General features: G+C 41.7%; 1 protein-coding gene across 2 annotated transcripts in view; it reads left to right on the top strand.

Annotated features, from left to right (window-relative positions):
* Window positions 1–26,264, top strand: part of FAM107A (family with sequence similarity 107 member A) — an 850,316-nt gene that overhangs the window by 733,422 nt on the left and 90,630 nt on the right. For both annotated transcript variants that reach the window (XM_086939064.1, XM_086939063.1), the window contains one exon: window positions 11,857–12,031. In XM_086939064.1, coding sequence (XP_086795190.1) covers window positions 11,857–12,031 — 175 coding nt within the window. The remainder of the gene's footprint in view (window positions 1–11,856; window positions 12,032–26,264) is intronic.

Genomic DNA, 26,264 nt, shown 5'->3' with positions numbered 1-26,264 from the left:
TGTATCTACGGTATCTAGTAACATGGTCAATTCAGTCATTTCCTGGATTCCCCCCACTTTTGCATCAGTGTGAGAATATCCCTGCTCTGCGCAGTAACGCGCTACCTCATCGGCATATTTATTTCCTAATGATACAAAATCCGTATTCTTTGTATGAGCTACACATTTGACCACGGCTATGGCCATTGGTTTTTGCAAAGCCTCTAACAAAAGTTTCACGAATTCTCCATTCCTAATCGGAGAACCCGAGGAGGTCATGTAACCTCTTTGAGACCACAACTGCCCGTAATCATGAACTACGCCAAATCCATACTGACTATCGGTGTATATAGTGACTCGAAGTCTTTCGCCTGCTAAGCAAGCACGAGTCAAAGCCACAATTTCAGCTACCTGTGCGGAGTGTACTCCTTCCAGGCAAGCGGCTTCTATAACTCTGGTAATCGTGCATACTGCATAAGCTGCTCTCAGCTGACCGACATCGTTTCTTACGCATGAACCATCAACGAAGAAAATTTCGTCTGGGTCGGTCAATGGCTCATCTACGATATCAGGTCTCGGTTTGGTACATAGTTCAGTCACATCGAGGCAGTCATGTTCTGTACAGTTTTCATCTTCCACTTCATTCGGAAGTGGCATCAAAGTTGCAGGATTCAAGACAGAGCATCTCTTTAGGGTCACATTCTCGGCAGCCAGTATGACCTGCTCGTAGCGTGTGAGCCTGCTATTCGTCAGATGCTGAGTCTTAGTCCTGGTCATTAACAGTTCTACAGAATGTGGTACATACACCTCTAACGGATGACCCATAACTACGCTCTCAGATCTTTCAATGCTGACACCCGTTGCAGCTACGGATTTGAGACATCCGGGCAACGCTGCGGCTACTGGATCTAATGTAGCCGAAAAGTACGCCACTGGCCTGCGCGCATCTCCATGGACCTGTGCTAATACCGCTAAAGCGCATCCCTCTCTCTCGCAGCAGTAAAGCAAAAAAGGTTTAGTGTAATCTGGCATTCCTAAAGCCGGGGCACGACATAAGTCCTCCCTCAGCTGCAAAAATGCCATCAAACAATCTTTGTCCCATGGTACCGGATCACTTACTCCTTTGTGCGTCAGTTGTAATAAAGGTTTGGCCTTCAGTGAAAAGTTTGCTATCCACTGTCGACAATAACCAACCATGCCTAAAAACATCCTGACTTCTCTTTGTGTTGTAGGCGCGTTCATTTTCATAATCGCCTCAATTCTGTCTGGAGACACCTTCCGCTTTCCCTTCTCAATCCTGTGGCCCAAGTATTGCACCTCAGTCTTACAATATTGCAACTTACTTGGAGACACCTTGTGTCCGTTCTCGGCCAAGTGATTTAACAAGGTGATGGTGTCTTCTCTGCAAGCTTCCTCAGTTTCTGACGCAACAAGGAGGTCGTCTATGTACTGGACCAGAACTGAATTCTTGGGCAGTACTAGACTCTCAAGATTTCGTTTCAATAACTGGTTAAAGATCGATGGGCTCTCTGTATACCCCTGAGGGATACGACACCATGTTAAAACGCGATCTTCCAGTTTGAAAGCGAAAAGATATTGGCTCTCTTCATCTAACGGTATCGAAAAGAAAGCCTGACACAAATCTATCACTGTGAACCATTCAGCTTGGAACGGTATCTGAAACAATATCACTGATGGATTCGGTACCACTGGACAACATGAGACAACAATGTTATTAATCTTCCGAAGATCCTGTACTATTCTGTATTTTCCACTAGGTTTCTGCAAACCCATGATCGGGGAGTTACATGGACTTCCCACGATCTCCTTTAGTATTCCCTGCTTAATCATGGATTCGATCACGGGCTTTATTCCTGCAATCGTCTCCGGTGTTAGCTTATACTGTGGTGTTCTTGGATACTCAGCATGGGGTCTTACCAAGATCTTTACTGGTTCCACTCCTTTGATCAAGCCTATTTCTTCTCCAGTAAAATCCCATACCTCAGCTGAGACTTTCTCCCTCAAATCTTGTGGAAGCTCCTCCACTGTTAAGGTAGGATAAAGTTCCACGCATTCCCTTGAATTTACAACTTTAAAATCAGCGTCCTCATCATTGGTCTGCACTTCTACTCCTTCTGGTGTGCAATGTATCGTGCAATTCAATTTGCACAGCAAATCTCTCCCTAATAAGCACACAGGACTAGAATCACAGATCACGAACTGATGTTCGTCACTGTAATTCCCTATCCTCACCGACACTGGTTCGGTCAAGGGATTTGTCATCCTTTTGTTCGCAACTCCTACCACCTGTACCGTTTCTCCTGACATTGGCAGACCCGGAACTACCGCAGATCTCAACGTAGATCGAGTGGCCCCTGTATCCACCAAAAAGGTTGTAGGACATCCCGCTATTTCAGCCTCTACGTATGGTCCTCTCTGATCTACTTCCAAGGCGGCTCCTAGAGTACAGTCTTCGTCCCTACTAGCCCGTTGCCCTGTAAGAGGATCAACGTAGTAACATTTCTCTCCCCCTACAAACAATGGCATCTGTCTGTAGGTTTTTCCTCCGTTCGTGATGCGAGGTGGTTGAGGAAACGGGGCTCGAGGAGTCTGAGTCCCCCCTTTGACAAACTTGCCCTTCGGGACTGTGGCTCCCTTAACCACGTTGTTCTGAACCTCTTCCTCCTCCTGCTCTAATTCCCCTGCCTCAACGTTGTAAGGACACTCGCGTCGCCAGTGTCCCACCTCGTTACACTGATGGCATCTCGTCTTCTTTTTCAGCGTCTCGATATCCATTCTCGGTCTCGGTCTTTCTTCCTCATCTCTGCTCTGATTAGTCTGTTTCTTTGCCTGCGTCCCTGTTCCCTGCTGTCGTTGTTTATCCTTTCCAGCAGCTTGCATTTGCACTAACATTAGCTTTTCTTTAAGCTTCTTCGCCTTCGAGTCTATCTCGTCACTACAATACCTTGCATACCTCAGAATCTCGTCTAAAGGTTTGTTCTGCCAACAGATCAGATGCTGTTGGATCATTAGGCATATTTCTGGTCTTAATCCTAAGACAAACTTTGAAACAAACTGTCCTATGTCCTTGGGATCCATCACATCTAACCCGCTGTATTGCTTGAATGCTTTCAGCAACCTCTCGTAAAACTCATGCACTGTCTCTTTCGGCTCTTGGGTAGTCCGATCTATCTTTACCCAGTCTATGTCTTGTACCGGCACTTTCTCTTTTAGCCACGTTATTACCCTCTCGTACTTTTCCATGACTCTATGAGATGGACCATTCGTCCTGGCTTCTCTCGTTGGCTCACAAGTGGGCCAATCAACACTAAGCTTGCACGCTGTCCATAGGTCTCCGGGTACTACGATGTCGAACAGTGTGTTCAAATCGATCCACAGTACCTTCGAGATCTTCACGAATCTTTCTACCTGCTTGTACCACTCAACAGGGTTATCCCTAAGCTTTGGGAAGGAATTGGTGAATGCCGCCAAATCCCCCCTACTCCAGGGCACATGAACGTAGCTTCCATTCGCGATTTCTCGCAACGGGAAGGCTTCCATTCGCATCAAATCTGTGTCCTGGGAACCCTCAAGTACACTCCGTCTAACGGAGCCCTTTCTGGACCATCTTTCCTCCCATCTATCTAGATCTCTCCATATTCTGATACTTACGATCAATTCCCTTATGTGTACTTTCAGCGCGATCGTTCTGCGATCATCCAAATCCTGATCTGTGCAAGTTAGCCTGTGGTTACTCTGTAAAGCCTTAGTTCGTGACAGGTCTACCATGTACCTGTTTGCTAAATTAGATAAGTTCTCATGAACTGACCTCGCTCTTCGAGTAATATCCTTGGATAGAAACAGTATCTCAGCTGGTGTATATGAGTTTAATCTCTCTAGTTGCACTGTACCATCAATCAATTCATCCAGATCTGCCTTCAAACTCATCACATCAAGCCGTTTCGCTTTTATTTCAGCTTTCAGCATCTCAGTTCTATGTTCTTCTCTCATATCCCTCTCACCTCCACTACGCGCCCTACGCCTGAGCACAGGTGAGTTATGAGGAGCTCTGCTTCCTTCTCTTCGTTCCCACCCTTCGAGATCCCAAGCCTTTCCATCTCTACGTGGGGTATGGTGGAATAACGCTCCGTCCCCCAACCCTACATTCCGTCTTCTAGGCTCGGTTTCTCCAGATGTGAGATAGGATCCACCGTTCGATTCTAACCCATTATAACTTGTTTTTTGTCTGGTGTCACTTAATAGACGATAGGGTCCGTCACGGCCCTCCATGTTCCCGTGATCTCTTTCGTGATCACCGGAAGAATGGCGAGACGTTTCGCGACTTCCTATGTTTTCGTGACTCTGACCACTATCTCCGGATGTATGTCGAGATGCTTCGCGACTCTCCATATTTCCGTGACTCCAATGTCTTGCATTCTCACCTGGGGCATGGTGTGTGCACCTGAAGGTATTCCTGTACTCCTGTGTCCTATGTTCCCCTTCACTAAAGGTGACACGAGGCACTTCGCCACACCCTGCACTTCTGTCTTCGCACATTTGCCTATTGCTGCTCTCAGTAGGATAGGTATCTCTTCTGCTTTCTTGACTTCCTCTCTCCCACTCGGGGCTGCTTTCACCCGCTCCACAATGAGAGAGAATCTTGTTATCCTGCTCTCTCCACTCGGATCCCGTTTCTAGACTTCTATTCCGCACTTCTTCGGCAGCGTCCCATTCTCTCAGGTATTCCCTTAATTCCTTATAGGTTTTCGGTTTAGGACCCCTCAAATCCATTGACCCTCTTCGACCTCTCTGTTCTACTCTGGGACCCGTTGCGGAATCAAATGGGGTACTCCGACTTATTGGTGCTCGTATCTGCCTGTGGGAATTCATTGTGGCATTCCTATTGTCCTCTTCTGCCCTTTCATTATCCCACCGTGCCTGTTCATCCTGCTGGACCCCTTCCGGGTTATAGATTGACACAATAGGACCTATGGTGACCGGAACCTGTAAAGCGTCCGGCATCTGGTATGACCTAGCGCATTGCGTCTCTGGCACGTTCTGGACCACAAGTCTTCCCACTACTCTCTGTTCTGGACTAGTTTGGGGTATCTCTACGGTCTTAGTAGCGTCCCACTCTGATACTGGGATCGACTTATACTCTCCCCACCTAGTTCCGTCTACTTGCGGTAATATGGGACTCGCAAGTTCCCCACTGTATGGAGGTGGTCTGTCTGTCAATAGCCTCTCTAGCAGTTCCTCCTCCGACTCGCTTTCCTCATCTTCCGGTTCTAGAGGTTTCTTTTCTCCCGTAGCCTCTATCATGGTGAACAATTTATCTGCTTCTATCTTTTGCACCCTCCATTTCTTGGCTTCATCGTCCCATTTAGCATCCTGCATTGCCTTTACCGATCTTCTCACTCTTTCTTGTCGCCTCTTTACGCCCCTTTCGTGTGCTGTTCTAAACCACACACCAAGAGCTTCAAATTGTGTTGGCCTCGGTAGAGGTCTCATTGAAAGCATCGTCGCCTTCAGTTGGTTCAACACTTCTAATTTAAACGTTCCGAATCTTGGAAACGCCAGCTCTTTTTGCCCTTCAGTTAGCCTATGCCACTCAGAAATCCACAGTATTGAATGTAAGCCTACATTTACTGCCATATGATATGCTGGTGTGCCTTCTGGTGGAGCTTCTTCTCCGGCATGTAAATTTCTCCTTTTCTTTTTAAAGATTTTCCCTAAACCCTTAAAACACTTCATTTTGATCTTACTTATTTGCCTTAATAACAACCACCAATCCCTGTGCGACTCTCGCTAATCAGCCTATCCCAGCACGGTTCTATGCTGACGTCACTTGTATCTTCTTCAGCAGCTTCCCTCGTTTCTTAACTCGTCTCACGATTTCACATGCGTTTTCATTCATACATTGAAAAATGACTACTTCCGTCCAAGCGATCACTTTTCTCTGACTGTACGGCCACAGTCTAACTGTAATTGCTACCTCAACTGGCACAGCGTCTTTCCTCTTACGGTCGGACACTTGCCTCAACTGATAGGTTACTTACGCACAGTAGACGTACGACCAGCGTTCGCTACTCATTCACTCACACATACGCTCCCCCTATCATCGGTCTGTCGGGAAATCAATGGTACCTCATGACCCCCTTTCAATGGTAGACAAATTACTCTAGGTGTTCGATACACCCGAACCACTTAAGTCCTCTGGACATAAGATTTCATCCAGTTGCGCGCGCTCACAACCTTCCCTCAATCACACTACAGGCATTCAACTCCGCTTGACATTACAACACAGGAACAACATAAAAACCCGCAATCTTACAACGCATGACCCTTATACTCACTCTCGACCGATTCTGCTGCTTTTCTCTCGACGCACCGTCAGCACCGTCTTCGGCTGCGATTCTTCTTCTGGTCGACGATGACTAGGGACCTTGGGGTAAACTAACCTGGCCTAGGTCGTCTTCCTCAAGAAGATAACCATCAAACTCTGCTACCAACTGCGGGGAACGGGATTTTGATATCAATTTATGATTATGATAAATTTAATAAAGAATCCCATTCGTCTGTTTTGGACCGCTATTATCTGTCATTGAGGAAAGGACCACCCTCACATTGGTTAGACAAACCCCATTAACTGACGCCACTCTGAAGAACCACTTACAACTGATGATAGTTTCAAGAGTTTATATAAAGATTAATTTGAATGCGATACAATCCACTCAGGATAAATCTCAAAGTATACAAAATACAAAATCAGTTAAAATCTCAGTTGCTTTAAGCTTCGGTGTGAAGTGGTTTCTTCTGCGTCATCTGCAGTAAGACAAAAACAATCATCAAGTTAATCTGTCCCTACTCTATGCTATGTGACAACCCTACTTCGCAAGTTCTTCCCTAAAAAGGTGTCAGCAGTTTGTCTCCCTAAGAAGTCAAACTCTCTTTAGCCTCTAAAGGAAATCTTAAGTTTCAGAAGCAGTACCCTATCTGCCTACCCATCTGCTCTCTAAGGGTCCTCGGCCTACTGCTCCCTTGCGCTATGATGTCTCAGCGCATCTGTTCAAGGCATCTACCCTCGCCCTTGCTCTGAGCAATTCGCCCTTCTCTGATTGCCCTCTCCTGCTTGCCAATTGCTACCTCCTCCCCGGGGTGCTGTCCCTAAAATACACAATCACCGTGTGAGTGGAACGCCCCTTGACGCCCACCACGGACTTCCCCCGATGATGTCAACTTCTTGCTTCTTCCATTAGTCCATTCCTTACGTCGCTCGTTAAGTTGACCCTTCTCCTTTCGATGTCATCTTCATCATTTCATCGTCGACATTTATTGATTCTTTCAGATCATATAACATAGAAACTTAGACAAGGCCTTAACTCCATATCTCTTAACTTGACCCTGCTAGGTCCTGTGAATGGTCTTGACAAAACATAGTCCACCTAAAAAGTGTCTCTCCTCACGTTCGAGCAATAAGCTCCGTCCGGCATTGTCACCTTAAATCTAACAAGTGCTAGACTTCTCGGCTCTCATGTCCACATCAACATATACCTCCTTCACAAGACCACTAAATTACATCTCATGTGACTATGCTCCTTTGAACTCTTGGTCAGTCAGGTTAGAAACACAAATGACCTAAACTCTCCCAATATTCCTACAAAAACCTTTACACAGCATAACCTTTGGCATACATTTCTATTCGTATTTTTAGCAAAGCCCTAGTTATACTTAAACATTCTACATCAAATATATGAAATATATTGAATACGACTACATAGAACATAACTTATGCATTTTCCTTGGTTACATCTTTATGTGAGTTCTCTTATACATTTATCCACGTTTACGTCTTTCCACGTTATTTCCTCGCCGCTTCTCTCAATGTAAAGTTACACATTTAAAGTTACACACGTACACGAATTCTCCTGTGCACGCTCTACATTTCATAAGCATTTATACACATTTCTATACCATTGCCCTTCATGTATACGGGGTTTCTAAACTTAATGCATTTCATCATGCGAATACATTTACATTTCCTATAACAGTTATCACATTCGTTGGCTCTTATGCTGCAGTTGCCAACTTTTCATTACGATGTGTGTTTCATTCCTACGTTTATAACATATAAGTCTAAATATGGCTACTATATACTTTTCATTCAAATTGCGCTCTCTCAAGGGCAATGGGCTTCTGCTCTCCTTTTCGCGGATGATACTCTGCTCATATCCAAGACACTGCAGGGGTTCCAGCAGCTGCTGGATGATTTCCAGGAAATCTGTTCGGGACGGGGGCTGGAGCTAAATAGCTGCAAAACAAAATGTATGCTCTTTTCATCCAATCTGAAGACCAAATGTAATAAAACAATTGTATGTGGGCGGTGAATCACTAGAATTAGTGAAAGAGTTTGACTACCTGGGTATCAAACTCACCCAGAATATCAGTTGGGTCCCATAATTGGTCAAAGCACAGTTAACCCAGACATAACAAATGGCAAGCATTCGGAAAAATTCAAAAGAGAACTTTTATCTAGAAAGATGGCTCCAGCATTAGAAATTTAAAACACTAAAGCCCTAGGTGCGATCCTATATGACGCAGAGCTCTGGGGTTGTTCCAACTGTAATAACTTTCTAATCACTGAACATCAGTTTTTTAGATCTTTAGTGAACCTTCCAGTGTCTACTCCGATTAGTCCTCGCTATTTAGATCTTGGCCAGAAGAGGGTGTCACACAAAATTGGTCTGCGGATACTAATTTTCTGGCACCGGTTGTGGACCACTCTAGCTCTCGCCCATTATAGGGTAGGGCTTCGGCAACTAATGACTGTATCCTGTGTGGACAGGATCCCCTGGATGCTCACAGTCAAGAATATGTTGGGTAAGTTAGGACTGGCTGCCCATTGGAGTGACCCAGAAACCTTGAGTCAGACAAATAAATCTAGTCTTAAAGCTGTGTATTGGGGATTTCTCGAAACTGGCCTGATAATGAATTGCAAGGGATCACTTTCCTTTAATTTTATGAATTTCAAACAGGCTGTGCTATTTGTGCCCACACTGGATGAAATCGAACCTCCTCTAGCAATGAAACTATACCTACAGATAAGGTATGGTGTCTACCCCTTAATCCCTTCAGAAGAAATTGGAGTAAAGTACGGCAGAGTATTGAAGAATGTTGCCCCTGCTGTCAAGGGATGGCCGAGTCACCTGAACATATTCTATTCTTCTGCCCCCTATACTCCTGATCCAGACTTAAATGGATTGCCCCCCTCTGTAGAAACCTGGTAAGGAGACACAAGGAGGCCTATAGAATATTGAAGACAATCACAATGCGTTTGATTGTGTTTTGTATAGCAAAGTTTCAAATGGCTGCATGGATCAGGCGCACTAAGTATTCTTCTGAAAGTTTTAAGGGTCTAGCTCTTTATGATGTAGTATATTATGATGTCCCTTAAAGTTATTAAGTGTTTTTTCGTTTTCTACTGTGGGTCGTGTCTTATTTTATTAGCACTCAGATTTTTACATTTTAAAATTTGTAATACTCTTCCAAATGTAGTTTTAGCATATATAACCGTTTCTCTTAGGCAAACCTATGAAGTTTGTAATTGTAAATAATGATGTAATTTTTACAATTATGTTGCTACTATATGGAACTTTTTCCCTTTTGCAAAAACACCAATGCACTTTGGCTGAACTGTCTTACTGTGATTGTAAATAGATTGTGACTGTTTATATTGAAATGTCTCATTTGTATTGTGTGTTTGTAACTTTCTTTTTCTATGGTGTACTTTTATGATCTGCAGAGATCGAAATAAAGTCTTTTGATTGATTGTTGTCGGCAGGAATTTTGTCAATAATGTAATTTGAGATATCATCAGTGAGTTGTGTGAGATAATGAGGAATGGATGATAGCGGTGCAAATTATGGGTTATACAGCTTGTTGTAAATTTCAGTACGTTTTTACATTGCAACCACGAAAATACTTAAACTGCAATGTGGTCTACTGAGACCAAGTGGTTAGTAAATATCACCAGAATGTTGAGATGGCAATTTAGGACTGTATTATGCAAGTTACCCATTCTGGGCCTCATTTATGAAGGTAAACTTACACGTTTGTGTAATTATACAATTTGTGAATAGCCAACAATCATAAACTTACACAAAAGTGTAAGTTTAACCGAAATAGCAGTGATGCTGGAAAGGTAGAAAGCTTATGGCTGGCACTCTCCTCTGGCAGGACCCCCAAAATGACCAAAATCAGGCTTACCTTAATCTCTCGCCCCAAGACCTCCGAAAACAGTCTTAACAACATTGTGCCAGAAGCCCTGGATAGGAGAACACTGCCAGAACATGTGCAAGTCATCTGCATCACCCAAGGCACACTTCAGGCAGACCTTCCGCCCTTCACGCTCCAATTTTTAACGTTTCTTCGGGGTCCAGTATGCCATATGGAGTGTAAACATATCATTTCTCCTGAGATAAGCAGCTTTAGCCACATTCCATAAAGAGTGCATCGATACTTGCCATAAGTGTGTTACATTGAACGAAGGCAGGACTCTTCTCCAGGACTCCTCCATGGGTACTAGTGGTGGCTCCCCCTTAACCATAAGCCAATATCATTTGGAAACCTCTTCACAAGAATGGAGGGGGGCTCGTAGGATATTCTCATGTTCTTCATTTATCTTTCCCTCCTTACCCAACTTAAAAGCCCAACTGGATAGCTGATAAAACTTAAATCCTAAGAGTCTTTGAGTCGTGGTATTACAGAGTACATCCCATGGAAGAAGTTTATTATCTAACTTTCAAGCATCTCTGCTATTTCTGTTAATTCTTCTTGCAAGGAGGGAAATTTGCTTAAAAAGGATTTCCTCTCAACCCCCAGTAATACTAGACTGGGTTGCTTCGGTGAAACAAATTCATATATTGGATATTGCTGGTTCCTCGAGGAAAAGAATCAGAATGTGGGGGGCCTGGGTGGGTGGGTGAATAATCTTGATAATACAATATCCTGAAAAATCACAATACTTATAAGTCCAATGATTATGAAATAAGTGAGATTAGAGGAAGGGGCACGATCTAGAGGAGGTTGTCATTCCTCTCCTCTGAATACCTTCCCTAGGATGTTTGCAGCTGGTTTTGACGGGTCCCCGGATGTGTCCAATTAATCAGACTGTACAGGTACCCTCCTCCAGGGAACCAAGAATAAACCGCTGATCTGTTTAAAGATTATCCACTTCTTTATAAATGAGGCCAATTTTTTTTATATATAATTTTTTTTTTAAAGTGCATGTTTACCTTTGTTAATCAGCCTGTGAGTATTGTTTATATCAAATGTATATTTTGGGCTATTGAGCTTGAAAAAAAATGGTTTCTTCAAAATACATCCACCAATAGGCCAGCGGTGGCTCCTCCACTAAGACGGAGGAGCATCACCCCACTGAGTTCAAAGGAAAAATACAATGATAATAATGCAACGTTAATAGCGTTATTATCATTTTATTTTTTGTACGGAGCCTGAGCCAGGTTAGGGGGAGGCGGGGCTTGTCTGTCCTCACCGGGAGGAGGAGGGGTTGCTGCACCATAAGTGCGCATGACAGTTTGGCCGGCCATACACTAACATGTTCTCCACCTGGCTGTATTGTAAGGCCGGGTAGAGACTATGCTATGATTTCACTGGAATCCCTCAATGGCATTACTAAATTATGTTACTCGGTTTCCAAATATTTATTGCCTCTATACGTAAATGTTTCGAAATTCACATAAACCTCAGTTCTTTGATGGCAATGCTTTCTATTTGGCAGAATATTATGTACATTGTGCTGTGCTACGGATGCAAATTAAAAGGGTCTACTCACCTTGTCCATGTTCATCGTTTCAGCTTCCATGTATTCAGGGCTTCCGAGGGAGCCGCCTGACATTGGGGACATCATGTCACATCCTGACTACTTGGAAGGAAACGGTGAGCTGATCAAGCCCAAGAAACTCATAAACCCTGTTAAAGCATCAAAGAGTCACCAAGAGTTACACAGAGAACTTCTGATGAACCACAAAAGGTGAGTAAGAACACCTTTCTTTTGAGTTTTTTCCATCTTTAGTTGCAATAGACGCCCATTTGATTTAGCCGAAAGATAGAAGAATGTGCTACGTTAAAAAAAAGAAAACCGTTTCCATTGTCTTACTATTAGAAATAAGTCACCTGATTTACTAACATGAGAATAAACTGTAAGAATATTGTAAATGCAAACAACCCAGAATATAAAAATATAAAATAAAAGCACATTCCTGCTCAATGGAGCACAGTCAAAGATCTGTCTTTTGCAGTTCACCAGATCCAGCTTTAGGGGGCAGATTTCCATAAGTGTCATTCACCTCCTCTCAAGTATTTACTTGGAATTGCTTATTACTTGAGACTGCAATCTGTTGTCCTTTATTACTGCTTCCCTCTGTTGTTACAGATTTTTGCAGTACCCCTACTTTACCGTTAGTGTTATGGGACTAAAGTCCAGCCTGCAGAAGCTTCAGTGGTGCTCTGACACACCAAATGACACTTGGCCTGAATGAGTACAGAATGGGTAGCACTTGGAGTGGACATGATGCATTGAAGTTGGAGTGGGTCAGACTTGATTCCTGTCAATCTAAGGCTACTTTGAGGAGTCGAAGCCTACTAATGCCTGAGGCTAGGGCAGGAGAAGGGTGGTGGTATGGCCTGCCATCTGCACTTGGGCTAGAGTGCAGTGTTGCTCAGGCCAGGGCAGGCACTCCCTCATGGCAGGGGACAGTGTGACTGGTGAGCCACAATGCTTGACTAATTCTCAGAAGGCACTGCATTTAAGCCTGCAAGTCAGTTCTCACAGGTTTGATCTTAATTACTGCCTGGGGCCATTGACCCTTGCTACTGACTGAGGCCATTGATACTGGTTACTGTCTGGGATGTTCATTACACCTGGTCCCATTACTCCTCTGTACTACCTAGTTCCACTGATGTATATAACTGCCTGGGGCCACTGATAAATATATTGTCTGGTGCCATCAATAAACATGCCAGTCTGTAGAAGTTGATGCCAGGACTTCCCTGGACACTGATGCTTATTACAGTCAGGTTCAATTGATGTGCATTTTGTCTGTTATCATTAATGTTTAATATTGTTTCCCATCATTGATTTTTACTACTGGGGTCACTGATTGTCATTACTGTTTGAGGCCATCACTGTCTGTACTACTTAGGGCCGATGATGCTTAGGCTGTCTCGGTCCACTGATATTGGTTATAGTCAGGCACTACTGTCAATGGCCATTCATGTCCGGTTGCAGCCTGGGACCAATGATGTTTATGATGTGAGGAGCCACTGATGTCCCTTACAACCTGGGGCCATTGATTTATTTATTGTCAGAGTCCATTGAAACTTTCTACACCCAATGGTACTGATGCTTATACGGTCTGAGATCAATGACCCTTGTTACATTGTTTCCAGTTACTGTCTGAAGACACTTATTTTGGTTAATTCATTCTCCTCTTTCATCCTCGTTACTGTCTGAGGCATTGATGCGTCTTACTGTCTGGGATATGTGTTGCTTGTTATTATGTGGGGCCAATGAGGTATGCACTTACTGGGACTCTTAATATAGCCTTATAACCCACTGCTGAGGTCTTGAACTCGAGTTGTAGGCCTGAACCCTAGTTGTAGTCCTTAAGGAGATAGCCTTTAACGACAAATATAGCTTGAGGCAAGATGATCATAAGATTGTTAGAACATCCCACCTACTAGGGGTAGAGTGTTCTAAATTAAAAAGGAAGAAACTGAAAGACAAACATTGGAATGTTATATAAGCCCCGAGCCACTGCATGGTCTGCAATGGATCTCACTACTTTCCAATGTCGTAATGCTTTTTACAACCTGAGGTAATTAATGGTTTTACATCGCAGGACTATTGATATATGTAATTGATGCATACACTCATCTCATATAAAAAAAACATATCTCTCAAAAGCGTATTAGAACAGTAAATACAAAGTCCAAACAGTAAGGACGTGTTAGTATTGGATTGTGCTGCTTACAAAGGAGTGGATAACCACTTATGTTTTCTCAAGCCTTGAAAAAGTCAGGAAGTGACGAAACACATGTGGGCTGTACCTCTCTGAAGAACAGGAGGCTGTCAATCATCTGTATCTGAATAGTATTTGACTGTCTGTGTTTTACAATAAATATAAATTCTGCTCTCAAAAACAAGTCCTTACTGTTTGGCCTTTGTACTTACTGTGCCAATACGCTTTTGAATGCTTTGTTTTTTTCTTATGAGAGGAGTTAAACACACTGGTTTTATTTCCAGTGTGTTAATGCGCCTTTGGTAGTAGGGTGCTTCAAACCATTATAGCACCACCAGAGTAATCTTGTCCCTCTTTGAATATTACTTCACCCACAGTAAAATTGTATGTATTTAAACGAGGTGTGATAACTGAAACCATTACTACCTAGCATTTATTGTTTTGATGCATATACTGCCTGGAGCTACTGAGACATATACTCTCTGCAACAATTGATTCTTATGTTACCATGTTTATACTGTTTATCTTGCATGGTATGCCTGGGACATTACTGCATATGTTTATCAGGGGGCTTGGATATATATGACTGTATGATGCAATTGATGTGTATTATCATCGGCGACAGTAAATGCAAATAGAACTTTGAGTAACTTAACCCCTTGGGCGCGGCCGCAATTCTGCGCCTGTGCGGCCGTTTTGAAGAGTGGGCGGGTTCATGACGGCCCTCAGCCGTCATCAGCACACGAGCACTGTGATGCATGACGGACGGGGGCCGTCATCAGCACGCAAGGGATTAAGCATATAATGTATTGGATCATAGTTTGATGTGCTCCCTGGAGTCCTGATATTTACCTTTTTTGCCATGGATCCATTTAGTGTTTGACGCTCCTGTGCATATATTCTGGGAAACTGTGATTGCTCTTACTGCTTCAAGGGTGATGTTTGCATATTGGGAAATGATATGGTCTGCATATATTAATGTGAACACCTCAATGCGGTTTCCCTTTAGCAAAATAATTGGTAATGAGTTTATTTTAGTTTGTGCTAATGCTGTTTTACTAAATTTACCACTTACACAGTTGTTATGAAGTAATTGCGCTAAAGATCATGTGATGTCCACTCCTGTGATTTGCTGCAGACACTGGTACCTATTGTGTCCTGTTGATGGTGGGTCAGGCTATACAGTGCCTTCAAATGTTAATGCTAAAAAAACACACTAATACACATGCTCCCAAGAAGGAGTTGTAACCCTTTGAGCCTGCTTGTAGTAATGACGTCTGTCAACTGTCCTGGCAGGTAGGTAGGTTGCGTTAGGATTCAGAGGCTGTTGTGCTGCCTGTAAGATGAGAAACTAGATTTTGAACAGCTTTGCAGGGCCATTTGCTAGTGCCAGGTCCTGCCAATGTCCTGTATTTCTTGCCTTCTCTTTTTTAATTTTGAAGCTGCATTGGTTTCTGAAAGTTTGTTGTTCCCATAGTAAGTGGTGTAATTTGGCCAGCTTTAATTGGGATTGGGTCGTTGCCATGATGTTGTAGGATAACCGAACATATCACAACACCGCAGAGCCAAAACGTATATTAATAAGCGCAGGATTGCTCCATTGCTCCATTGCTCCCAGCGAACAAGTAGGAGCCTTGATCCTTTCTTAGAAGTCAGTGAATATTGCCCTTAGTTAACAGGGTCATCATTTACAAGGTGAGTCTTTAAGCATTTCATGTCTTCATTAGTGCTGACCTCGTCTTGCAGTATTGCAAGTACTCATAGGCCCTAAATCCACAAGAGCATAGAAAGAAGACTTTTGGGGGTCTTTTTAGAAGCTCATCTCAGAAAGGCAAATGCTTACCACCAATATGGACTGATAGAGGAGCCATAGGAGCTCAATCCCAACAAACAAAGCTGAAGAAGTAGCCACAATTGGTTGTCATGTAGTAATTGAGTTACATCGTAACATAATCATAGAGTGATATCTCCTGGCAGGTAAGATCAGGAGAGATTGCAGGCGACAGAGGGTACAGGCAAAGTGTAAGGTGGACCTCACCTTCTTATGGAGCTGTAGGAGTTTCTTCACCATTCACAGGGGTAGCTAAAAGGGAGAAAACCACATTTTCAGAATCTTCTAACAGCTTAACTGGAGGTAGAATAGGAGGTGCAGGAGTTGTGTGAAGGCTCAGAGACTGCTTGTCTGTCATCAGGAGGAAGGGAGGCAGGTTCAAAGATTGTCCCAACAAATACTGTAAAGGCTGAGCTTCAAGCATGATATATGTGGGCCCTTCAAAGGTAGAAATCTGCTGGGGAACCGAATGCTCTTCATCTTTCTTTGTGATTTTACACTGGTGCCCCCTGGAATACCCTGCCACGCTGTATCTCAGCCACAGCTGCAACTATCAGTCTTTCACAGTCTACAGGTCGCTATCTTTTCTTGTGTATTCCTGTTGTTTTTATTTCTTGCCCGCTCTTATTTTTCATCCTACCTCCTGAACCTTATTGAGTCATCACAGAGTAGGATCAGCTTTCAACTCTCTGCAGAATTCACAAAGCATACTGGGGCTAAAATCCAAGAACACCTGCTAAATTGTGCATCTCACTATGCCTCAACCAGAAACCTTTGTCATCATTCACCCACCTGATGAATGAACTACCTTTCATGAGTATCAAACATGAAGTCATATCACTGGGTGTACAAAGGCCTAGACTTTGGCACAGCTACATTCATAACTTCTGCAACAAAGTGTTCAGGGAACCTCTTAAAACTGATATATTCACACTTGCTTTCAACTGAGGTCAGCTTAGAAGAGGGATCATCACTGAAGAACACATAACATGCTTTTAACACCAATCAATACATCACAGTGGTTGCAATTACAGAATATCAGGTACGGTTACACACTCTACTGACTGGACCTCTGCCTCCTTTTTATAAATGTGAATTTTTCTTCACTATCAGTGTTCTAAAGTTACCAAAATATGATGCTGATCGCTTTATAAAACTATTAAATAAATAATAAATAGTAATGTGGTGAAGGCAGGTTCATGAGATGTGGTTGTTGAGTCTTTCACATATTGATCAATCCACACTTAGTAGCTGTTGGTTGATTGTTACAGTCATCCATTTGGGATTCTACGAACGCCTGGAATATAGCTGTTTCATTGGTCCAGTAATAATTTTTTACAAAACAGAAACAACCTGTAGACCTTGGTTGGGCTGGATGCTATCAATGGCAACAACAATGTCCAACAAGGTATCATTTGCAAGGACATAAAGAGATATTGTGTGATAGACCTAATATGCCAGAGAGCAAAATAACTTTAAGAGCATATAAATCAAGAAAGATAAGAATACTGTGTAAACTGAAGGAAAGTTGCTACATATCTCAATAATATAGGACATAAACGAAATAGTCAACAAATAAAGAAACAGTTGCATATGTGCTCAGTGTGAAAGGCGGAACACACAGTACTAGTGAGTGAAGTAGTCAGCACGACAGTGTAATCAAATAGCATGGTACGGTGACAGACTGTCCAATTTAATCTGCAGAGCACGTACAATGAATCAAGTCCATGTAATTCTTTAAGTTGTACTCTGCAAGGAGGAGAAATTCCAAGAATAGTCTTTGTTGTTATTATATTAACTGTGTTTCATTCCTTAGTGTATTTGATGGCTCATCATCAGGACCAAAACAAAGTCAGATGAGCACATGTGGAAGTGACATGTCTCTGTACTGATTAAACTATATTTAAAGAACAGTTGGATTTTTTCAGAAAATCCATAAAAGCACAATAAAACTAAATAAATACCTTTAAGTGTCTCACCCAGAGCTAGCATTACATTTTGTGAATACAATTTGCCAGCATAAAACTGAAAAAGACATACATACATAATAAAAGGGTTACATTAAAAATCTCGCCCATAGCCAGCGTATATTATAAATATAATAGTCAGAATTCATTTCTGCAGTTTGAAAAATACAAAATTTGGGATGTAAACATATTTAATGCAAAAAATGTATATAAAATGTTAATAATAAAACAGTCATCAAAACATATCAATGTTAAGTATAGAGCAATCTAACAAGTAAAAAAGCTTCATATAAAACCAATAATCATTTAATACTGTGGAAAGGGCCTCACATGTTATTTTATTCAAGGGGGAACGTTTGTTTAGGGATACAAGTCCGGACTCTTAATTAATCTACCTCATAACACAACCTTTCTAGGTGACTCAGTGATTTACTGTTCCTAATTGAATTCTTAATATAGGCCGCAATAACATAACAAGTGTAAACATCTGACAATTTTCTGCGAAAATCGAAGGCCACCTGATGGTAAATGAGACCCTGTGCTAAAAATAAGGTTCGGAATACTCTTAGGATAATATCTTTATAAAATTTGCAAAACAATATAAAGTGCATTAGATTGCCTAGCTTTTCCATCACATGGGCACAGAGGTAAGTTTGATGACCATGCTTTGATTTGGGAAATGCAACAGTGTGATGGAGTAACTGAATTCGTAGTCTGATCAAATAAAATCTGTCCTGGTTATTATCACGCTTATCAGATAACCTTGTACCCTTGTTTATCGGGCCCTTACAATAACTTTCCACTGTGGCCTTAGTTCTTTTACTTAATTTTCTGTGGGCCTACCTTTTTCATAGAAAAATGGTACTTTATTCTTTCTTCTAAATTGCAAGATACTAGCGGGAACTCGGACACTACAGTTTTCCTCCAGTTCCTTCAATAGACCATTTATATACTGAAACCAGGGGCTTTTTTCACATTGGTCAAGTTCTAGACATTTCCTCATGATGTCTCTAGTAAAGGTTGTGCCTTGGTTGGTTTCTTTCCTATTTCCTATTTCCTGCTTTCTTTCTTTCTTGCTTTCTCAAAGGCAGAACACTAGCAGCCCATGGCACAAGAATTGGCTTATTATGTCCTTTTTCCACTCTCTCTATCTTTATCCATTAGCATTGGCTAAAGGCAAAAATGGTTTATGGTCTCAAAAAATCACACATTACCATAATATTCCCTGGCACTGAAGGGAACTACTTTGTGTGGATATGCTCCTTGTGATAGGGCAGGATCCCATTGCTCATAGTGAAGTCAGCCTTTGACTATGGGGTAACATGTTGCACCTTGATGCATGCTTGTGTGGGTTGGAGAAAAATGTGAATGACACAACCATTGAAAAATGGGTTAAGTGTGGCTGAAAACTCCTGTAAATGATTAAGTCATACGCACAATTTTAGTAAAATCAAAAGATCTTTGTTAACTCAGACCTAAAAAGCCAATTCTTGTGCCATTGACTGCTAGTGTTATGCCTTTGAGAAAGCAAGCAAGAAAGAAAGAAAGCAGGAAATAGGAAAGAAAAAAAGGAAGGATGGAAATATGGAAATTTGGAAAGAAGGCAAGGAAGAAGGGAAAGAAGGAAAGAAAGATGTCAAGAAAGAAGGATGACTAGAAAAAAAGAAAGAGCGAAGGATAGAAAGAAGGAAGGAATGAAAACAAGGAAGGAGTAAAAGAAGGAAATAAAGAGACAACAGAGAGTAAGAGAACAGTAGAAAGTAGAAAGAAAGAAAGAAAGGAAGGAAGAATGAAAGAAAGGAAGGAGGAAAGAAAGAAAGAAAAAAGTAATGAAGAAAATAGAGAAAGAAACCATGAAAGAGTACATTATAAAAAGAAAGAAAGAACCTAAGGGAGAAAGAAAGCAAGTAAGACAGTAAGATGTAATGAAAGGAAAATAACAGCCGGAAAGAGTGAAAGAAAAGGAAATGCAAGAAAGAAGAAATTAAAGAAGACGGTAATCAAGAATGAAGCAAATCAGAAACAAAAGAATGTAAGAGAAAAGGAAAGAAAGAAGGAATGAATTAATGAAAAGAAGGAAAGAAAGAAAGAAACAAACAAACAAACAAACAAACAAACAAACAAACAAACACGGAAAAAAGGAATGAGAAAAAAGAAAGAAAGAGGAAAAAAGGAAAGAAAGAAAAGAATGAAAGAAGAAATGAAAGAATGAAAGAAAGAAGAAAGGATAGAAGGAAATAAACAAGAAGTGCTGCAAATTAAACACAATAAACACTGCTTTTCTTTCTGGGCAAAGTTTTATTAAAAAACCATTAGTGAAATTCAGCTTAGAATAAACGTCTTTTGAAGAATTGCCTGCTTATGAATTCACATGTATATTATTCAAGTGATGGACATACAGAACAGTTACAAATGGACATGATCTGTTATGTAGTGAAATACCAGCAGTCAGATAAAGGATACTCCAAAAGGAATTTACAACAGCTTTGTCCAGAGACAATAACTCATAAAGTTGGGAATGTGGCTCGTGCTGTCATCTGGCTCAAGACCTCCTGCTGTCACATCAGACTCTACAAACAAAGGGAAATTCAAAGTAATACATTAGAAACAAAAACATTCACACAAAAGAAAACTATCTTGTTTGTGAATGTGCTCCTTGTGAAAGAGAAAAATGCAGTAACTCAAAGTGAAGTCATCCAATGACAGAAGTGGGCTGACCCTCTGCCTCATTCGGTTTACCACAGTGTGCAGAAGCAAAATGTGAATAACACAACAGACCAGTGGATGAAGAAAGTTGCTGATAGGCTTTTAAAAAATATATATTATATACACACACATGCACACATACTTTAAAAAAAATAAAAGTCATGGCTAACGCCAGACCGAAAAACAGAGAAGGAATCATAGGATGAAGAGAGAGAATGGAATAAAGATGTCTTCACTCAACAGATACATCAGATTTTGCTTAGCCCTATAGAACAAGAGACTGAAATAAGATCCAAAGTACAGATAGTGTTGGATATCAGGATGAAGGATGAGATAAGCCTAAATACGGACACAAAAGGAATAAGAAAATAGTGAAGTAGAGTTAATCTTTAAGATTCAATCACAAAAATATGGTTGGCGAAGTTCTATGTAGTTTTAAGGTATTAAAGAAAGAAATAAGTTTAAGGCTGCTAAATGTTTAACGGTAGCTTGACGTGAAGCAGAAGTGGGACAGTATGAATGTTGTTTGGTGCTTTAGATAGAATCTCTCTTGCGGCCAGCTTAGCTTTCAACATGAATCATGAATCAAATATTGTGCATATCCGAATGCTCAAACCCAGTGTTGGTCCAGGAGGAAAACACAGCATGCTGCAAAAGCCTGGCCCTCATTTGCCTGTGGAAGATGTCATGCAATTATAATCTAATTTAAGCCCAGGGGTTCTAGTGCCAAGAATACTCATTATGTTCACTTCACAGATGTGTGGGAATTTTTTGTTAACCAGTATATATTAAATGCTACAAGGCTGGCAGTGTGCTGTTTATGTGGAAGGGGACATTTTTACCCAGACTTTTGTTTTGTGTTTGCATGTTTTGCAGATATTTTATGATATTGGGCACTGGGTCTACTGCTGTATGTTGTTCAATGATTTCTTAAAGAAAGAAACCCAAAGCAGACAGATGCATTTGCACAAAACTGTTTTTCTCCACACACAGACATCCATGATCTTCAGTGAAGAAATCCAGTTTCATAGAATCTGTTCTGAGGCAATCAAAATAGACTACTGTCTCTCCACCTAATGAACAAATCAATTAAACAAGGTTTAAAAGGAACTAGGCAGTAAAATAAATTATGCCAGGAAAATACCTTCATAAGATCAGTTTTGATCCTGTGGTGCAGTTTCAAAACAACATTAAAGCAAATTGAATATAGTAAAAACTTTCGGAATAGATTTGCACAAACAATGTTTAAAAGTGACACAAGGAACTTGATGCTGTCACCCAGCAGATTCAAAGTAAGTTCAAATGTGTTGCATACATTCTAGCATGATTTGAGAATTACATTGATGAACACAATTTCTGGGCTACCTGAAGTGACTTCACAGATTAATTGACTCCTTCCATATGATTTACTGCTATCTATTTTCCAGCATTTCAAAAAAACAAAGGTCCTAAACCTAGAACAATATTTGAAAATAATAATATACAGGCCACAATCGGACAGTATGTACACTTTTCTTATACCCAGCCGGGCAAAGAATTTATTTAAGGAATATATGACAAAAAGTCAATTTATGCGTTACAGTATAACACCAAACATTCAGTGTTTGAAGTAAGGCACAAGCCTGTGCCGTACTCAGCAATAGAAAAAGGATTGTGAAAAAGGGTGCAGGAGATAGGACAGTATACATCAGGCAAAGGAAAGATTTGAGCAAAGCCCGGTACTGCTTAAGAATTTAGATTGGCAGTATTCCCTGGAGTAGAACATACATAGACAAATAACAATAAAACAACTGTATGACTACAAAATAAAGTCGACGGCGTTTCGATCCCGCGCTCAAAATAATGGGATCATCATCAGGACTTAATACATGCCTGGAATAACATGAAACAATATGCCTGTAAGGAGAAACAGGGGAAAAAACAGAGAGGCAAAAATAGTATTTAGAACACTCCTCTGTGTTTGAGAAAAGGTCAACCTAGTCAGACTCTTAATCACATGCAATTCGGAATCGCAGTGCAGTGAATAGTATTTGGTGGTTGTTGGTTGTGATGTGAAAATTCGAGATAGTCTTATTCCTTGGCAGTGCTTATTTTGTGAACAGCTGTCATTTCTGTGAGCGTGCTGAGATGACAGCGTGTATATATAGCCGCTAGCGGGGAGTCGGAATCGACAAGGAATAGTGCTGCAAGTGGTGGGGTGCAGGACTTTAAAAGGGGGGCTAAAATCGGGCGTGATCAGGCTTAGTGTTACCGGTATAACATGACTGCATACCTAAGGGCTAGAGAATTAAATGTTCGATATCGTTAGCATGGGCCACTCAGTATGTGGCCACTCAGTGCGTGAGGAGAGGAACTTCAGGACCTAGGGAAGATATGGCATATATTAGTTATATGAATCATAGAGGCTCCGGTGGCGGGACAGCAGTGAATTCGAATCTTACCAATTTTTGAACACCCAATGGTTTGGAGTTAGTTTTTGCAGAGTCGCCAATTGAGAAAACTACGTCTGATGTAGTCTTCGTATGTTCTATGGGCAAGAAATAGTAAATGATATTAGTAATAGCGACAGGGCCGGTCTGTATAGCTATTACGGGGGTCATGCGTGAAGCGAGTCTCACCTTCGAAATTGATCAAACCCATAAAAGCGGTCCGAGTAATTCGAGGATCCGCTGTGAGGGGTAAAGTGAGCGCCTCGGTGTTGGCGTTCTCACTGTGTTACCAGGAAGCTTGGTCCGTGGCGGCGGTCAGAAGAATACAAGATATACGATCCGCTGTGGATAACAAGGAGTTTAGGATGTGGCCATGGTCACAGCGTGACCGCGGTAAAGTAATGGACTGGCGAGGGGTTCTTACCTCAGGAAACGGAGTTAGGTGCCAATACACACGGATCATCGCGTGCGAAGTTACTTCCTACTGGGATGGCATGCAGCAGCGGTTTACACTATTTCGATCATGTGACGAAGGTCATGTGATCGCGGGTTGATTACGGCGGCCATCTTGGAGTGGGGAAAGAAGTGATAAGACGGGTAACGGCGCAGTGAATTCATGCTTAGGGGGTGAAAGTGACATACATCATATTAATTAAAAAGTCACTGACAGGCAACATTATGCTATATAAAATGCTTAAAAAGCTAGATTTATGCTTGCCAAGTTAATACATTTTCAGGACAACTTGAAGACTTGTTTTACAAAAAACCGAAGCCAAATCGAGACTTCAAACCTCCGAATTATGTATGCAAAAATCAGGAGAGTGAGTAAAGTTCATAACAGGTTTGTCCAGTCCTCGCTTCTGTTCAAGCCATTCCTGATAGTGTTGAATTGTATGATGGACTTAAGTTCCTCTCTGTTCATTAATTGGGAGAGATTCCCACCTCTTTGTGGGAGTTTGATGGCTTTGAGGATGGTCCACAGAATGTCATCGGCTGTGTGGTTCATCTCGGTAAAGTGTTCCACCAAGGGAGCATTTGGCGTGTTGCATCTAATTCTGCTCCGATGCTGGCTGATGCGTGTCTTGGCCTTTTGAGTGGTCTGGCCTATATACATTTTCTTGCATGGGCAGAAAATCGCGTAAATAACATTACAGGTATTACAATTTGTAAAAGATTTCATCTCAAAATTTACGCCATTGTGACTGATATTCCTTGTTTCAATTGAAAAATCACAAACAATGCAATGCCCGCATTTCACATGGCCTTGTAATGGTGGTAGCCCCCAGTTGGAATCAAGAGTGGTCCGGGGGTTAGGGGCCGGTAAAGCTGCCCTCACAAGGTGATCTTTCAGGTTTTTATTTTTCCGAAATGCAAAAAGTGGTTTCTCTAGGTTAAGAGTTCCAGCATTTATGGTAGACCAGTGTTTAAGGATGGGTTTTCTGATTTTGTTGGACACGGGGCAAAATGTAGTCACGCAAGCTATTCTGTCTTTATTGTCTTTTGGCTTTGGTGTGAGTAAGACATCACGTGGGCAGTACCACGCCCTTTTAGAGGCTGCCTTGACTATTTTTCTTGGGTAGCCACGTATTTTAAGTTTATTAGATAAAATGGTGGCTTCCTTGAAGTAGTCCGTTTTATTTGAGCAATTACGCCTTATTCGTAAGAACTGGGAATAGGGTAATGAATCTTTCAATGCTCTGGGGTGGCAGCTATTGTAGCTGAGCAGAGTATTCCGCTCCGTTGGCTTTCTATATAGGCGCGTTAGTAATTCGCCCTCATGACTGTAAATTGTCAGATCAAGAAAAGCTATTTGGGATTTATCGTGGCTCAAAGTGAAAGTTAGATCCGCACAATTACTGTTCAACCAATGCAAAAACAGATTCAATGTGTTGGTGTCATGATTCCAGACTAGAAAGATGTCGTCTATATAACGACGCCACAGGGAGATCCCTGCAAAAAATGGGTTGCTGTCATGTAGGATAACACCAGTTTCTAATGCATCCATGAATAGAATGGTTAGGTTGGGGGCAAAAATAGCCCCCATGGAGGTCCCCTTGATTTGTTGGTAATAAGTACCCTCAAACGAGAAAAAATTATTTGAAAGGCACAGTTCAAGTAGTTGAAGAATGAAGCTACTTGGGACCCTGTGAGGGCGGGGCCGGGTGTCTAAAATCCTCTGAATCACTAGTAGGGCAGCTGTTTGCGGGATATTAGTGTAGAGGGATTCTACATCTAAGGTGCATAATGTGTTCCTCTCCTCACGCACTGAGTGGCCACATACTGAGTGGCCCATGCTAACGATATCGAACATTTAATTCTCCAGCCCTTGGGTATGCAGTCATGTTATACCGGTAACACTAAGCCTGATCACGCCCGATTTTAGCCCCCCTTTTAAAGTCCTGCACCCCACCACTTGCAGCACTATTCCTTGTCGATTCTGACTCCCCGCTAGCGGCTATATATACACGCTGTCATCTCAGCACGCTCACAGAAATGACAGCTCTTCACAAAATAAGCACTGCCAAGGAATAAGACTATCTCGAATTTTCACATCACAACCAACAACCACCAAATACTATTCACTGCACTGCGATTCCGAATTGCATGTGATTAAGAGTCTGACTAGGTTGACCTTTTCTCAAACACAGAGGAGTGTTCTAAATACTATTTTTGCCTCTCTGTTTTTTCCCCTGTTTCTCCTTACAGGCATATTGTTTCATGTTATTCCAGGCATGTATTAAGTCCTGATGATGATCCCATTATTTTGAGCGCGGGATCGAAACGCCGTTGACTTTATTTTGTAGTCATACAGTTGTTTTATTGTTATTTGTCTATGTATGTTCTACTCCAGGGAATACTGCCAATCTAAATTCTTAAGCAGTACCAGGCTTTGCTCAAACCTTTCCTTTGCCTGATGTATACTGTCCTATCTCCTGCACCCTTTTTCACAATCCTTTTTCTATTGCTGAGTACGGCACAGGCTTGTGCCTTACTTCAAACACTGAATGTTTGATGTTATACTGTAACGCATAAATTGACTTTTTGTCATATATTCCTTAAATAAATTCTTTGCCCGGCTGGGTATAAGAAAAGTGTACATACTGTCCGATTGTGGCCTGTATATTATTGTTTTCAAATATTGTTCTAGGCTTAGGACCTTTGTTTTTTTGAAATACTTGATACCCATGGTCCAAAGCCATTAAGTGGGTCCCCCTTGTTTATGGAAAAATCTATTTTCCAGCTTCTTTCAAACTGTAAAAACCTATTCTCACTTCAGTTTCTCCTGCCAAACTCTCATTTTCCTGTGGGT

This window comes from Lissotriton vulgaris, chromosome 9 (assembly GCF_964263255.1).
Source record: "Lissotriton vulgaris chromosome 9, aLisVul1.2, whole genome shotgun sequence".
In the NCBI taxonomy this organism is placed as follows: domain Eukaryota; kingdom Metazoa; phylum Chordata; class Amphibia; order Caudata; family Salamandridae; genus Lissotriton; species Lissotriton vulgaris.
This window is presented reverse-complemented; position numbering and strand designations above follow the sequence as displayed.